Raw genomic sequence first — 17,450 nt, 5'->3', positions numbered from 1 at the left:
TAATGGTTCGAGAGAGGCGTTTGATCGAGGAGGTGTTTAATATTTTTGGTGTAAATTGGATACTTATACACTGTCATACTGTACAAATACCCTATAATTTCACTGTAAATGTGGAACTACAACGTAATAAGTACTTTAATCCAATCCCAACCAGTAAGAAAAATGCAATTCTATTGGAGGAAAATATTATTAGTCTTTGTTGAAGTGAACATTTTTGTGTTGGTTTACCTGTGAATTCTGAAAAAAAAAAAGCTTTATAAAATATTCCTCAAAACCTTAGGTAACTCGATTTAGGACTTTTGTTGCTATGAATAATAATAATAATAATAATAATAATAATAATAATAATAATAATAATAATAATAATAATAATAATAGATGGATTTATATAGCGTAAATAAACGAGGTCTCTATGCGATAGACAATATTGTAGTCAAGAAAACAAAGAAAAAAGCTGGAAACAAGAAAAAAAAAATAAACACTAAGCCAGCACCCAAACCAAAGTATGGGGTACACCATCACCGCCAACCGGAGGTCTGTACTCCGGTTAGCATCGGTTAAGTCTTGATCTTTTTTGGCATCAGGCGCCTGCAACCTGGACCAAACATCACAACAACAGAGAATTTGTAAAAAAAAATGTAGTTATAAAGAGGCAGATAGAAAAAGTTTTGAGTCGCTTCTTAAAGATGTTAATTGGCAGATTCACGGACTTCAACGGGTAGTACATTCCACATTTTTGAAGCCACAACACGAAATGATCTCTCACCATATGATTTTGAACGGCACCCAGGAACAAAGAAAGTTAATGAACTTGTAGTTGATCTGAGTGTTCGGGAACAAGTGGATGAGCGTAGTCTGAGACGATCATGCATGTACGTGGGTGATAGGTTATGGAGCGATTTGTACACAAGAAGAAGAATTTAGAAGTTGATTCACTGGCGAACTGGAAGCCAATGTAGGTCTTGACGCGATGTTTTGTTATCTGTTACTTTGGGGTGAGTTTAATTAGAAGTGCTGACGAGTTAGGATGTATGTCTGATACTCCTAATATTACGGATGTGATAATTGACAGACTTACAAACGTTAGTAACATGTCGCTTTAGTGGCATCGTGTTGTCAAAAGTCACACCAACATTACGGACTTCTTGTGATGGAGTGACCGTTGTATTACCAAAGCGGAGACACTGCAGATTTTGTGAATTAGAACGATGCCTGGAGTGTATGACGAGCGTTTCAGTCTTTATAGGATCCGCCCGGTGGCGGCTTCCTGGTCAAGTCTTATACCGTCTGTGCGATATACATATTAAACATACCAGAAACATTGAAACCCAATGACATGTACAGACAGTATACTACAAATATTGATAATTGTTGAATTTTAATACATTACATTTACTGTCAATCTACAAATACAAAGTACTAAACAGTTCTGAGATTATTTTAGTTTATTAAAGTTTCACTGTATAAGCTAGGCTTTGCTCGATGCTGGCATCATATAAAATACATAAATAAATGTATATCGTAAGTAGCTCTCTCCAGTAGCGAATAATTTAGCAAAGGGGAGTGTGAATAATGGGTTGTGCAAAGCACTAAAATAGGGGAGGGAATGAGAGGTGGTTATGAGAGTTAGGCCTAATATTCCCTTGACTTTTAAGATGTTTTTCTTTATGGCATCTTAAAAGCTTGAAATAGAAAGTATGTTTTACAGGGTAGCCTTCTGCAAGTCTGCTAGGCTAGTACATCACATCGACTGAATTTTCTGCTACATCCCGGTGTTGGCTTCCTGGCCAAGCCTTATACTGTCTGTGCGATACTCATAGTGAGCTTTGGATCTGGACTGACAAACGTGGATCCAGATTTTCGCACCGTTCGCCATTGCGAATGTCGGATTAAGATATAACAATTAAATTTAAAAAGGTCCAAGGGGATAAGCCTCTCTTAACAAGCAACTTTTGTATGTTAATTTAAGTTTGTTATTTTGATGTTCATTATTTCTTTTCTCATTTTTAGTCATGACATTCCTTCTCGCCTTAACAGTTAAGTGTTTAATCCATTCTTTAAAATGCAATACGTCATGTATCAAGTATCAAGTAATATTTATTTCTCAAAAAAAGTAACTGAATATATATATATACAATAAAGTTCAGATGAAACTACATTTCTCTGATGTTTTTTAAATAGTTATTGTTCAATTCCTCTGCATTTACAATACAATGTATCGCAGTTGGTCTCTTTATTTATAGAGAAGATTGTATAAAAGCAATCATTACACTGAAAATGCCAAATATACTGCCGAAACATGTGTGTTTTAACAAGGTTTTTTAATAATAAAGTCAGCTAGGCCTTCTTTTCATTAAATTAAATTGAGATTAAAAACTCTTGTGGTGTATTTAAGTACAATAAAATATATTTGCTAATAATTATTTCTTCCGTTAGGCTAGTACTCTACCGACCGCCTATAATCTACGAGTACAATGCACTATAAATTGTTTGAATTTTCAAGGTTTAACTGTATCGTTGGAGATAAGTAAGTGTTTTTTTTAACAAAGCAATACCATGAATATATTTCCATTCTGCTTCACTGCAACCAAATTTTTGCACCTGTGCCTGTCCTATTTTCAACATCTCCAAAAATAACTTTTATTTATACACCCTACCCATAAACGATTATTCATGGTTAAGAACACAACTTAGGAATCATACCTCACGCTCACCATACCCATTCGATTAATCACTTGTCATAGATGTACATTAACAATTCCTCGTACAAATTGTTTTTTTTTTTCAAACTTATGTCATCAGATGCAATGTTCTCCACAGCAATGGCGATCAGTAAACATCATTTGGTGTTCATAATGATTGTCGGAATTTCCTGTTCAAACTTGGCGTTAGCGGAAACATTTATCAACGGGGAAATATCTGAAGATACCAATTTGTCGTCGGCTAACAGTCCAGTGTATGTGACCGATGATGTAACTGTTGGGACCGATGTAACACTGACCATCCAGGCAGGAGTGCAGATGCTGTTTGCAGAAGGTGTTGGTATGTACGTCGAGGGAACGTTGATCACAAATGGAACTGAGGAAGAACACGTGGTAATGACTAGTTTTGGAAATTCAACTTTTTCTAGAGAAGATTGGTACCATAAGTGGTCACACGTTCGATTGGTCAGTGGGAGTAACCACCTTGAAGGACGGGTTCTGGTGTATATGAATGGCAGATGGGGAAAAGTGTGTGTATCGTCACAAAATTATGTAAACGTTGCTTTGGTTGTGTGTCGTCAACTAGGATACGTAGGAGGATCTTTTAGATGGTTTGAAAGTGGACATGAACCGATTCACCTTAATATTATACACTGTGATTCAACAGAGGAATCCATTTTTGATTGTTTCAACAGACGATACACGTATAACGAATACTGCTGTAAGCTATCTTTACTTTAACACCCATTTGTAAAATGTATCAATTCTATTAAAATATAATTGCTCAGTGAAAATGTAAAAATGTAATCATAATAATGATTTTTTATTTATTCATGTTAGATGGAAACGTTTTCGGAATCGTTTGTAGTCAACCAATTACGCCTATTCAAAATGTTACGTTACCAAACAACCCTTTTTGGACTGGTCTAATGTGGTTAAATGACAGAATTCATGAAACCCATAGCGTTTTGAAATACACGGATATTTCACTGGCTGGAGTCGATGCAAATGGACAGGCAGGCAACCCTGCAATTTATGCAATTTCAGTTACCGGTGAATTACCGAGTTTGTCAAATGTTAATATTTTTGATTGTGCTGGGTCAGGCATACGATTCTCCAGTATATCTTCTGATATTAATATCAAGGATGTTGTTGTCAGAAGTAATCTTGGTTATGGAATAGAGATGTCAACTTTGGGACCAATTTCAATTTGTAATTCTGAATTCAATGAAAATACGTTTGATGGTATTGCGATATTTAATGTAGATTATAGTAATCGGAGGTTGGAAGACCTTTGTAATGATGAAAGTGACGACCTATTTATAGACGCGTTCGAATATAGATATCTGTTTAAATCATCAGAAAGTTACTACAACCAGCCTTGTCAACGTGTAAGTATAATTTTTGTTGGTTATTGAAATAATGAAACTAAACAATATAGCCCTTATTTCAAAATAACAGTATGAATAATTTTGGTTTTCAGGGGCGGATCCAGAATTTTTCAAACGAGGGTGGGGGGACATAAAAGGTTAAGATTAGATAAGTGAGTAGCACATAGCATTAGTATGCATTGACGTTTTTAAAATGTAGTGGCAAAGGGAGGAGGCACATTAACCCTTGGCCCTTCTGGTTCCGCCCCTGATTTTAGAGCTTTAGAAAGAAAATGTTTAGAAAAGTGCTATTACTGTGCAAGTTACTATAAAACCTCGATTCTTAATTTATTTATTTACTTATTTTTTTTGTTTTGCGAACTGTGGATGAGCTTCTTTTCGAGGCTACTTTTTTTTTTTTGCAAAGTAAAGAGAAGGGCTTCTTATTAAATTGATGTTGTAAATTTGGCGAATTACTCATATATAACAATAAAGGGCCACTGCAACACCAATTTTTTCTTTAAAATATATGCACGTGTATGTTCTGTACTACTCGAAATAGCAAATGGTATGTTCAATAGTAGCCCATGGGCTTCTTTTTGAGGCTACTTTTTCAAACGAAAGAGGGAAGGCTTCAATTCGGGATGGGATTTACGCGGCGAAGATTCCGTAGAAAACCAATAATGCCACTGGATTTGCAAACATTTTGTTAGACGTGTATTATTTTAAAACGTTTGTACTGTATATCGTAAATATATTAGAGAACCGGTAATTTATGTTTTTGTATTTTTGTATTATATTTTTTATTTTCACATTTCAAAATAATAATACATTGACAGAATATCACGAATTAAAATATTAAAATTAAACAGACATGTTGATAACAAGGACAAGAAGAAACCCGCCGTTTCTCCTACAGTACAAACATTTATTTTTCGTTTCTAAAATTATTAAAATATTAGAAAATTATGATAGATTGTTTTCAATATTTTTTTTGTAAAAGTATTTAGATTTAAATCTAATAAAGTTGTTTAGCGCTTTGTTCTGTTTAATGTAAAATTTTGTTACTTATTTAATAATTTGCACATGAGGTTTAATCCATCTGAACAGACTGAAACAAAAAAAAGATGCAGAAGAAAGTATTAAAATACATTAAGAACATGGTGTGCCTGCAGCAAGTGTGAAATATCAGACCGACTCCATAGTAGTCTGTTGTCTTAAACAATTAAAAAAACACTACTGATTAACAAAAAAGTTGGTGCCAGTTTTTTCATTCACTCCTTGGGCCTCCATTTTTAAATTAAAAGTTGTAACCGATTTATTGGTATTAAAGAGTGTTTAATATTTTATGGGCATTGGATAAGTGTTTGGATACCAAACATATATAAATATATATATAATATAAATAAATAAATAAATGCAAAAGCAATGAAAAACGGTGTACAATCATTGAAAGTTGACTTGCGGAACACATTTATTATGTGCTATCGAAATATCCGTTTGATTTTTTTTATAGCTTAATAAATTTGTGTTCCGCAAGTCAACTTTCAATGATTGTACACCGTTTTTTCATTGCTTTTGCGTGATAACAATGATGATACTGATAACAATTTATGATGACAAAGCTGACATGACAGCAATGACAGAAATGGCAGTTACGTCAGCAAGGTATCTCATCATTTTTGTCAGCCGTTTGAATCTGGCGGTTAACTGACACATCAGCATTGATGTTCGTGTGATGAAGTAGCAGGCTACTGTAGAATGGTGGTAGCTCATATCCGCAATCTCGGTTTAATGGTGGGGTTCTCATTTATTTTCTATAGCTTCTTTTGTTTTCCTTTTTAATGAATTAGGGCCCGTTCGAGCGAAAAATATCCGTGCGATTTTCCAGTTAATTCACCGGTACACACTTTCTAAAACCGCTCGGACACGCGCCTAATTACCTTACCATCTGGATTATCCGCGACAATTTTGACCACCAAATTGCTGGGTAGAATTCCGTGTACGAGATGGCCTTGGAGACGGAGACGACGATAAACCAACCTTAATTGCTTTGCCAAATGGTTCGTCCACAGCCCAGCGCGCGAAATCCAAGGGTTATGTAATAAATGACCGGTGGTAAACAAACTGATGTCAAGTCAAGCTAAAAAGCCATTGCGCTTTACATTCGGCTTGTGGCAAGATGTCGGTGTGGACCGAGGGGAGAATCGCCTACCTGCTATCTGTTTGGGGCGAAGAGCGTATTCAACGCCAGCTCGATGGTACACGCAGGAACAACTGTGTGTATAAAGATATAGCTGAAAAGATTTCAGTTGAATTCAGCATGGATATAAGTGTATCCCAGATAACAAACAAATTGTAAGTACCTTCGCCGAGAATATACCAAAGCAAAGGACAATAACAACAAATCGGGGAGGGCTAAGGTGACGTCGCCGTTTTATGACACGTTGGACAGAATACTGGGTACACGGGATATCCACAATCCTGAGATTGTACTCCAAAACGGCGTGAACACGACAGAGGGCACCGATGAAAGTCAAGCTGATGACGAAGGTAGGTACCGGTGTGTATGCTTCTTAAAATGATACTTATTAAGTATTAGGCCTAACTGGGCAAGCATAGGTTGTTATTTATGCTATTATTACAGTATACCACTCTGTATGGTGGTGGATATCCATGCGAAGTTTGCGCGAATGTTTTTCCCTTTTATTTGTTGTGCGCTATTTCAAGGCCTAGGTTTGGGCGAAGTCCGTAAGGTGATTCGCAAAGTACATGCATAGGATCAGCTAGCCTATATACTTAATAATTGTTGAATACTAGTTGCTAATAAATGTTCTTTCGTTTATAATTAAACTATTTTTCGAATATTCAAGCTGTACATATTACAGTACTAGAATTGTTATATGCCTAACCTAATATTGATAATAGGCCTGGTTTAGGTAGGCTAGTTAGTGTGCTACTAAACTTGTTTGTATGCATATTTTTTTCCAACTGCCAAACTTGTTTAAATTATTTTCTACTAGTTCCCCCGCTTTCAGAAATCATTGGGGAAAAAAAAATCTGTCCTCTAGTGATAATTATTTTTCTATCTGTATTGTAGTCAATGTCTTTGACATTGCCATACACACACATTTCAATTTTAACTTTTTATGTTCACAGCTAATTTGATAGAACCAGAGGCACTGGCTGCAGAAGAAGAAGCCTTGATTGATCTGGGTAAGGTAGAAACTTATTAAATGCCTGTAGTGCTAGCAACAATATAATTTCATTTAATATCACTACAGTAATTAATGTTATTTCGTTTGTTTGCTGTGTAACACATCCCATTCGATATGAAGCTTTTTCTGTAATATACAAAACATATCTTTCCATTTTTTATTAATAGCAAGTACTCAACAATAATAATGTTTAAAATAAATATTTTACTGACTAAATTTAAATGCATAATAAAATTAATTTTTGTTAAATGAATACTGTACTTTTAAATATTTTCAGATGACACAAATGCCATAGGTGTGATAGACGGCCCACCTGCAATCCAACCAGTTTCACTTTGTCACTACCAATTTTTTTAATAGTTTACTGAACAAATTATGCCAAATAAAACAATGAATTATGATGATAAATCAATTTATAATACAGTAGATTAAAAAAAATATAATATAATCACCAAATCCATAAGTTCCCTAATATCGATGAAATAACAAATGTCACATCTGTTATTACACTTCAATTGTTGTGTAACATTGATTAAAATTTCCTTCAACATTTTTCATATCACTTTCTTGATCGTTGGAGATAATGTTTGTACATTTTCTTTAAAAGCCCAGCAACGAAAACCAAAAAAGAAGGCAAAGAAAAAATCGAAATTCGAAATGGCACTGCAAACGTTCAATGCAAACTGTGAGGAACAGGATGTGGCATTCGAACGAAGAATGCTTGAACACCAGAAACAGCTTCAGCAGCAGCATGCTGAATTGCAGGAGCGGTTAATGGAGAAGCAAAATTCAAATATGTTGGAAATGATGCGAATGTATATGCAACCTATGCAACAGCCACATATTTGTCGCTAGCTCGACCACGTTTCGAGGATGCTCCTATTCAGCATCAGTGGCCTACACCAACAAGCACTCGTGTATCTTCGTCGGTAGCTCGACCACCTGTCGAGGATGCTCCTATTCAGCATCAGTGGCCTACACCAACAAGCACTCATACATCTTCATCATTAGCTCGTCCATCTGTCGAGGATACTCCTATAGAACAACCCTGGCCTACGACAACAAGCACTCGCACTCGCGTATCTGGACTATTAAACCAATAAACACCGTCGTATCTCTGGCATCCAACTCGCTGTCCGAACCAGCACCTAAGCGCTCAAAGCCGGATAGACCTCGATATTTTTCATTGTATGTGTAGATGATATTATTTTACCAGGCATTTGCATAATTTTAATATAGTTCCTCCATAACTGTTCATTCAATATAACAATGTACGTAGTGTAGTGTGTGTAGTTCATATATAATTCTCTTTTCAGTGATTTATTTTTTCTTATATCTATAAATGTTTGAAATTTATTCTCTGTTATAAAAAAAATACACTGTTGTACAATATTACTAGTTTAGTAGCGGGGTGGATCCAGAAGTGTTTGTCAAAAACATTAATTTTCTACACAGCATTTGCTTTTTTAGCTGAAATATCCAAGTAAGGCATTCCTTATGTCCACCCCAGACCCAATATCCTGATCGTTAAGTGGGACGTTAATGAGCTGGTTATTATCGGGGGCATCCCAACGATCGTCATATCCTTCGTTCTGCTCCAGGCAGAAATTGTGAAGAACACAGCATGCTGACACCATCTGAGGAACTTTCAACAAGGCTGAGTCATTTCTCCGCATCAGTATTCGCCACCGTCCCTTTAATTGTCCAAAACCACGTTCCACAACCATCCTGGCTCGGCTAAGCCTGTAGTTAAAGTTTCTTTTCGGATCATCGAAATTTACACCCTCTGAAAAGCCCTTCATTAACCATGGCAGCAATGAATATGCCGGATCCCCCAGTATCACGATAGGCATCAAAACTCCATTTATTTCCCTGTTCCACTGAAAATAAACCAAAAATATAACAAGAGGAAATAATTATTTAGCAAAATTTGGGTGAAATGACTTGCAAGACTTAACCATTGATACTTCATTAATATCTATAGATTACCATATAGGTAATTTGCTATTATTAGAGAGAAAGAGTTCAACAGAATATATTTTATTTCATTTCTAGATTCAAGTTTAAATCATTTAATGCTAAAAAAACATTGTCGAAAGTAATGACATAACATTTTTTACATTTTATTACCTGTGGAAATAAACTTTTATTGTCATCCCTTTCAAATAACCTGGAGTTGCGGAATACCCGAGCATCATGGACTCGTCCAGGCCATCCAACATTATTATCAGTAAATCTGGTAGAAAAATAATATTGAAATTACAAAAATTTTTGACATCCTAAGCACTTCACAACTTTATACAAAAAAAATATAAAAGGAACATAATGTTCTTTAACATTCAAAACAGTTGAGCCGTACTAGTCTGATATAATAGAAAGTTAAACAAATACTTTAAAGACTAGTTTATTTGACAGTAGAAACCTGAAGAAGTGGTCAAAAGATAGTCATTTATAAATTGATACTGTACTATGAGAAATAATCATACAATGACGGGCAAAGACAATGGTTAAAAATGCAAATAAAATTATTATTAAACAAATTATGAATGTTAAGCATTATATATAGATCTTCATTATAAGCACTGCATTAAAAAATTTACCTTAATTTGTCATCGACGACAGCTTAAAGAATGATGAAATGTTGGCCTTTGCGATTATGATAATCCGCTGGGTTATTCTTTGGCGCAATTATTGGTATATGAGTACCATCAACAGCACCAGCACACTGCGGAAAACCATATTTTTCCTCAAAACAGTCAATGGTTTGCCGCAAACGGTCATCAGCAGGCCACACAATGTATTGTTCAAGCATTAATGAAACAATTGCTTCACACACTTCTTGAACAATCTCGCACACAGTTGATCTGCCCACTCCAAACAGGTTGCTTATAGTGCGTAGATAACATAGTGTAGACAGCCTATACAGAACAATGGCCACCACTTGTTCAACAGCTAGCCCATTTGATGATTCCCGTTGCAGACTGCTAAGGGTATTGCAAAGAAGCTGAAATGATTGCCTTGTCATTCGAAAACTCTTTCCAAAACCTTGCATTGGCGTGTAGTGCAGTTTATTCTCACTACACGAGAGATCGAGGCCGCATTTGCCTAGGGTCGTCAACAGGCTGTCGTCGGAGGCGACGCTCCCCATGCACAGGCCTGACAGCAGCTAACGCTGCAGCAAGTACCCGCTGTCGTCGCGCTCTTCTCCGCCTCCTCATGTTCACGGCGAAACCAAAGTTGGATTGGACAGTAAATCCATCCACATAACATTGCATCATTGTAGCCATAATGGTGGCTAGTAGCATAGCTACACATTCAATTTGTAAAATTACCATTACAATACAGTATTCAGAGAATTAAACTTCAATACAAATCGTTCCCGCGTATCGTTTAAGCAAGCAGCAGAAGCAGAAGTAAACAAAGAATGGGTTGATGGGATTGGTGTTTCTGAATGACCTTACAACATTACTTCCGGAATAGTTTCGTTACACGGTATTCGACATGAGCTAAAATTTGCTCGAACGGTGGACCACCCGCTGTGTGCTCGGCGTGATTAACCGGTGAATTCACCGGAATATGGTTTGCGTTTTTCGCTCGAACGGGCCTTTAGTCTCTTTAGTTAGTGTAGTGTTAGGACTACACTAGTCCTACTTACTTCGCGTAGTAGTTCCTGAACTACAGAATGTGATGCGTATGCGCGCAGCGATTGTATGTCGCGTGCACATGTAATGTGCCACTAACGTGGTTGCCTACGTGTATCCTAGTTCTTGGATCCCGGCTACCATGGAGTGAAGACGTGTGTTATTGTTATTGAGTTGTTGAATAAAAGTTGTTGAACCTACGGCCTGTTTCGGTCTCTTCTTTTGTAGCATTGGATTCACCCAAATACATAGCAGTTAGTACTTTGATTTTATTCCAATTATTGTTGTGTCCAGTGAATTCAACATGTTTATTTAAATGTTTCTTGACACGTGTGTCTAATGATCTTGCGGTTTCTCCGATGTACGTTTTTCCGCACGTATCACATTCTATTTCGTACACGACCCCGCATTGTAATTTTTTAAAAACTAGGGTTGGGTCCTTGGGTTTGACCAATTGTGTTCTCAGTGTATTGAAAGGTTTAAAGTAAGCTGTTACTCCGTTTCTTTTGTAAATTTCATTTAGGGCTTCCGATGTTGTTAGAGGAATAGTCATTTTCTTAAGAGACAGTTTATGCACAAGTTTAATAATGTAAAAGATTAATTGGAGATAAACTGTCATTTATTGTGGACGACTAATCAAATGCTCAAAAAACCTAAAAGACTGTAATTTTCAATCCAATTCAGTCAATTATACAATTTCGGAAACATTGCACCACCCCCACCTCCAACATCCAAAAATGTGAATTATTGCTATGTACCAGCTGACATAATTTACATTGTATAAATTCAGAAAATAGCTATATGTGAGAGGTTATCTTTAATCTTAAATCGTATCCTACATAAAAAGCCAACAAAACGCTTATCCAAGGAGTCCAGTGCTTGCAAACGTGCCCCACCGTGCTTTACAAATCAATTGTGCAATTAAAATATTAAGAAAGGGTAAAAGATGTTGATGGATTGGAATGGGTTGAAGATCCTTCCGACGACAGATGAAGGGAGTCTATTCCATACAGGAATGGTAAGTGTTTACTCTTGATTGAATATTTTTGTAGCTGAGGATAAGTATTGATGTTTCATCCTGGTCGGATTGTTGGAACAAAATATATGTTAACCAACCCAAACCTAATCTTGTAAAGCATGGAACACTGATGGTAAATTCTTCTTGTAGCAATGGAATCACACTGGAGATCCTGTAACATCTCAGTGACACTGACTGTTCTATCAGAGTTGTTGGTGACAAAACGAGCTACCCGACGCTGTACAGCTTCTATAGAGTTCATTTGCCCACGAGCGAGTGGGTTTTATGCTGCAGATGAATATTCTAGTTGTGGACGCACAAGGGCGTGGTATGCACGCTCCTTAATATTCATGGGACATGATGAAAGATTTCTCCTTAAAACTCCCAGAGTACTACGGCCACTGGTTGTAATATTCTGCACGTGGTCTTTCCGGTCTAGGTGTTTGTTGATGGTCACTCCCAGGTATTTGTGTTGGGAGGATTTGGGGATTTTTTTTTCTTTTAACGTTATATGTAGGTTTTATGGTGTTTTTTACGTGTAATTTGAAGGAACTCACTTGGAACTGTTGACCACTTGGAATGCGTTCCGTTGACGGTTACACATTGCTCAAGCCCGTTTAGGAACCTTTCATTCCATTGTGTAAGGTTTTTCCATAGTGCCATAGTACTCAAGCTTAATAGAAAGTCTACGATATGGGACTTTGTCAAATGCTTTGCTAAAGTCAAGTAACAAAGCATCTGTTTTCCCTCCACGGTTCAAAACTTCGGTCCCGTCATGTGTGGCCTGAATTAGTTGAGTCTCACAGGACAACTTTTCTCTGAAACCATGTTGCTGGTCAATTATAATTTTGTTAGCAGCGAGATGTTTATTCATGTGCGAATGGACAATGTGTTCCATAATCTTGGATCAGATACAAGTAAGCCTCACAGGGCGATAATTTTCAGGTGCACATTTTGGGCCTTTCTTATGTATACCTGTGACCAGAGCTTTTTTCCAATCAGATGGTAGAACACCAGTATTGTATGATTGCTTGATGATAAAGTTTAGTATTGGGCGAAGGTGACTTGCATAGTCATCTGTCCTACTTGCCTTGTTACATTTCGGCTCCTAGAGCTGCTTAATCACACCATTGAGATCAATACTTAGATACTGTATGTCAGGAAAAAGGGATTTTCCTATTGTTGGCAATGAACACAATTGGGTTCTCTTCTTAGAGATCGTACATAAGACCAGAATCGTTTGGGGTTTGAATCCAGTAAGGGACCAGCAAACTTCTCCATATAGTGGTTTTGACTACTGCGTAAAAAAAAAACTTGTAACATAGTTTCTTGAAAGCTTTCCAGAGTATTGATTCGGTTGATTGGTTTGCCATTTTGTACTTTTTGTATAACTTGTCTCTTTTCCTCATCTGTCTCGTTATAAACTGATTTATTCAGGGGTAAGACTGCTTAGACTTGGACATTGTATAAGGTATGAATCTCCCCATTGTTTGTCCACTATTCCCCTGAATTTTGCCCAGTTTGTGTCAATTGTGTTCATCATGGGATTGCAAGCAAAAAATCTATCTGTTTCATTTTGATGTGATTTCTTCAAAGAACAATTGTCAGCTTTGCTGTAATTGTATACCTTCCTTGAGGTTTACACTTTAACTTTGGTGAAATGTTAATGGTACATGTAACAATATGATGGTCTGAAATGCCTGGATGATAAAACTGAATTGTTCGTTTGTTTATTTTTGGAGTCATCTTCCTTGGCAGCTGATGCTCATAATCTTCAAACCAGGGACCTCATCTCATTTATGTTGTTCGCTGATTTTCTCCATGGCCCTCCACTCTCTCAATTTTGTGGGGATTCTGCACAAGTCTGTAGAGGGTAACCCAAGTCTTTATTCTAAATTTACAACCTTTTGGGTTACTGAAAAACCAGTCAACAAAAAAGTAAGACGACAGTGGCAAAACAGGAAGGAAAACAGGATCAACGTTCTCCTCCCTAAATCTGCCCCTGTCCAAAATTGTGGAAACCGAGGAATAAAATGTTTTGGCTATGGCAACTAGATGGCCGGAAATGGCACTCACAAGTCTTAGGCATAAATAAAACCTTTCCTCTTTTACCTCCATTTTTTAATTTTTTAAATAGTTTGTGGAGGGCCTAGCCTGTAAGAGGTGATGGGGCAGGGGGATTAAGGGACGAAGGTTGAGTGTCATCTCAGTGATTAAGTTAAGGAGATTCAGATGGCAAAATATGGTGATAATTTGCGATTTTGTGAATACTTTTTTTTTGCAAAAGAATATACAGTAGGAGGTGTGGGGGGGGGGGGGTCAGAGCACTGATTCCTTTATATGAAATTAGATTAAATAAATTGACTATTGTATGATACAGTATATAAATGAATAACGGTGATTTATTTGCAATTTATTTTGTTCAAATCTAATCTTCGGCAACGGCCATTTTGAAATTCAAAATGGAGGCCATATAAGTGCCAAAAAAATGGCACCCATTTTTTTTGCTTAATCAGTGAATTTTTTTTGCAAAGAATCTACCAAAAAACTTGACAAAGTTATAAAATACGACATAAGAGGGCGGCAGGTTAGCTCTGATATAAAGACTTTTCTTTTTTGGGGAAAGGGGTTTTAGACAGGTCGGTGCGCTTTACTTCAGCCTATGTGGCATCATCTGTCGGTGGACGAAACAAATTGGCTACTAATTTCATAATTAGCATAACAAGGGAATAAATGATTAATTTGTTGAATTAGTGAAAACATAAATATTATATAAACACATACAAGTTAAGTGATTTAAAATGTATTATTTCTAAAATACTGTTGAATAGTTTAATCATTCTCTAAGCCAATGGTCATCCTTGTCAGCATCGACATCACATATTTTTTCACTTCCAAGTGCAGCATTTTAAGGAAGCCTTGTAACTGAACGTTTATCACATGGGAAATTTCAAAATATCCCTACGCAGCAATAGCCAAGATGATACGGAATCCAGAGAATGTCTATTTTTACCATATTTTAGACAGCTTTCACACCGTATTCAACGCATTCTACAAGCTGATATTAAATTCTTTCATAGTGCACCTAACAAACTATAAATCACATATACATTCACATATATAGCCCATTACACTAATAGCACCACCCGCTTAGGATATATATATATATATATATGTATATGTATATATATATATATATTTATATGTATATGTATATATTATATATATATATATATATATATATATATTTTTACTTACTTATGCCTGTCAGTGGAGCTAGCCTCTTTCTCCAAGTCTTTTGCCATTTGGCCTCCATGTTAATCATCTGTTGGCAACTCTTTCTTCCTTCATTCTTTCAAGATGTTCAATCCATCTCAGTAGTAAAGCTTCGATTTTATTACGGATAGGTGTCACTCCGACCTGCGTTCTTATGTCCTCGTTCCTCACTTTGTTCAGTCTGGTATTATTGACGATGGTTCTTAGAGGTCTCATTTCTTGTATTCTGCTCTAATGAGTTTTTGTCATGGCCCAGTTTTCAACACCATAAATCAAAGTAGGTGTCAAGATGGTTTCAAAAATGATACGCTTAGCAATCTGAGGAACATGTTTGTCTTTAAGTATGGGATATCAAACTTATTACCTCTTTCGCTCATTATCACACTTACAAGATATTTTGCCCTTTGTACATTTTTAACAATTTCTCCGTTGATGTTGATTTGAAAATCATCCTCTATTTACCGACTTACACATAAAATCTCTGTCTTCGAGACATTCAACTTCAGACCTGCTTCCCTAAAACACTCATTCCATTGATGTATTGCCTTCTTGAGGTCGTCTCTTTCGGTTGTGAAATATGATATGTCATCTGCATAGATCATTGTGTGGCTTGAGATGGGTGACTCATGTTTTCTCTTAAAGTTCCTAATAACTGTATCTAAGTATACAATAAACAAAATAGGTGAGACAACGCTTCCCTGTTTAACTCCGGACTCTACATTAAACCATTGTTTGTTATTATAATCTGTCCTGACTTTACAAAGACATGGACTGTACATGCTCGTTAGCCTTCCATAAGCGTCTAGTTATACTGTGTTCGTTTTCCATACATTTCCAGAGCAATGATATTGGAACAGAGTCGAACGCTTTGCTCAAATCAATAAATAGAAAGTATGCTGATATGTTAAGTTCCCAGGCCTTCTCTGCCAAAGATTTTATACTGTAGATCAGGTCAGTATTTTACATGTCCTTCCGTCCAGTTTTTCTGGTATTTTACCTGTACGCCAACAATTGTTCAGTACTTCCAGTATGTGTTCTCTAGTTTCCCTTCCCCATACTTAATAAGTTCTATGGCAATATCATCCAATCCAGGAAATTTTTCGTTTTTCATCTTCTTAATTGCATCTTCTAATTCAGTCATAGTATTTATATTTTCCTCCTCCTCGTTTTCTGCTGTGTTTGTTGAATCTCCTTCTTGATTTGCATCCAATTGTAGTTAATGTGGTTTAACAATTAGTGGGTTACTAATATATTCTGTCCATCGGTTGTTTATGCTTTCTGGTGCTACACCTTTTTCTTATTGTTGTTGTGTAGGTTATTTTTTAACTGTTCTCCAGTTTTTTCCATGTGTCGATTTTTGCTATTTTTTCTGTTTATCAAATTCTCTCCAAGCAATAACATATTTCTGTCCAGTTTCTTGGTTTTCATGTTTTAACCAAATCCTTAATTTATATGTTTTCTTTTTTACTGCTTCTCTAACTTCTTCTGTCCACCATGGTGTGTGCCTTCTTTTGCTTCCTCCTATCCACTTTGTTCCTAGTGTATTTTCTGCTATTTCGTTAATACATTTTTCTAAGCTTTGCCAGTTTCCAGGTTCTCTTATATCGATATCTCTGAGTTTATCGTTTAAATGTGCTATGTATGTTTCGTTAATTTGTTTATTTTCCAGTGACTGTGCATTTAAAACTAAATCTGCAACTAACAGTCTGTAATCGAAATCTAGGGTGTCCCCTGGGAAAACTTTGACATTTGTTATTTCACGTTTGTCCGAGCATATAAAATAGTCAATGATTGACATCTGATCGAACATCTGCGAGTTCCATCTATATATTGTAAAACTATGTGAGTTTCTGTGTTTGAAAAACCCGTTTATAATTTTTAAATTATTTAGAATAGAGATGTCAGTTAGTCGTTCTCCTTCAGGATATTTATGTTCCTCTCCAAAGGGTCATATTACTTGGTCTATGCCTACTCTATCACTTCCGACTCTTCCGTCGAAATCTCCCATTAACAATCCTATCTCTGTGTCTTTTATGTGATAGTGATCCTCAAATAAAGTAAAACAGTTCTCTTTCTCTTCTGTAGTGTGTCCTTGCTGTGGTGCATAACCCTGATATATATGGTACTTTTTATTTTGAATACTGAAGGTACACTTCATTAATTTTTCGCTTATTATATTAACTTCTTGAATATAGGGTGATAATCTGGGTCCTACTATCATAGCT

At 36.2% G+C, this 17,450-nt stretch overlaps 1 protein-coding gene and 1 long non-coding RNA gene across 2 annotated transcripts in view; both read left to right on the top strand.

The window, feature by feature from the left end:
- Positions 1-700: 700 nt before the first annotated feature.
- Positions 701-17,450, top strand: part of LOC117124223 (protein bark beetle-like) — a gene marked incomplete at its 5' end in the record, with an annotated part of 30,546 nt that continues 13,796 nt past the window's right edge. The window contains 4 exons of the mRNA XM_033270372.1: positions 701-880; positions 1,073-1,219; positions 2,803-3,423; positions 3,543-4,093. Coding sequence (XP_033126263.1) covers positions 701-880; positions 1,073-1,219; positions 2,803-3,423; positions 3,543-4,093 — 1,499 coding nt within the window. The remainder of the gene's footprint in view (positions 881-1,072; positions 1,220-2,802; positions 3,424-3,542; positions 4,094-17,450) is intronic.
- On the top strand, positions 6,371-8,978 carry LOC117124220. Its single transcript, XR_004447950.1, has 3 exons — positions 6,371-6,625; positions 7,232-7,288; positions 7,898-8,978. It is a non-coding gene; the product is annotated as an uncharacterized LOC117124220 (long non-coding RNA).

This window comes from Anneissia japonica, unplaced genomic scaffold (assembly GCF_011630105.1).
Source record: "Anneissia japonica isolate Jap-2015-1 unplaced genomic scaffold, ASM1163010v1 scaffold284889_len227367_cov140, whole genome shotgun sequence".
NCBI lineage: Eukaryota > Metazoa > Echinodermata > Crinoidea > Comatulida > Comatulidae > Anneissia > Anneissia japonica.
The sequence above is the reverse complement of the archived record's forward strand: the minus strand, read 5'-3'. Positions and strand labels throughout refer to the sequence as shown.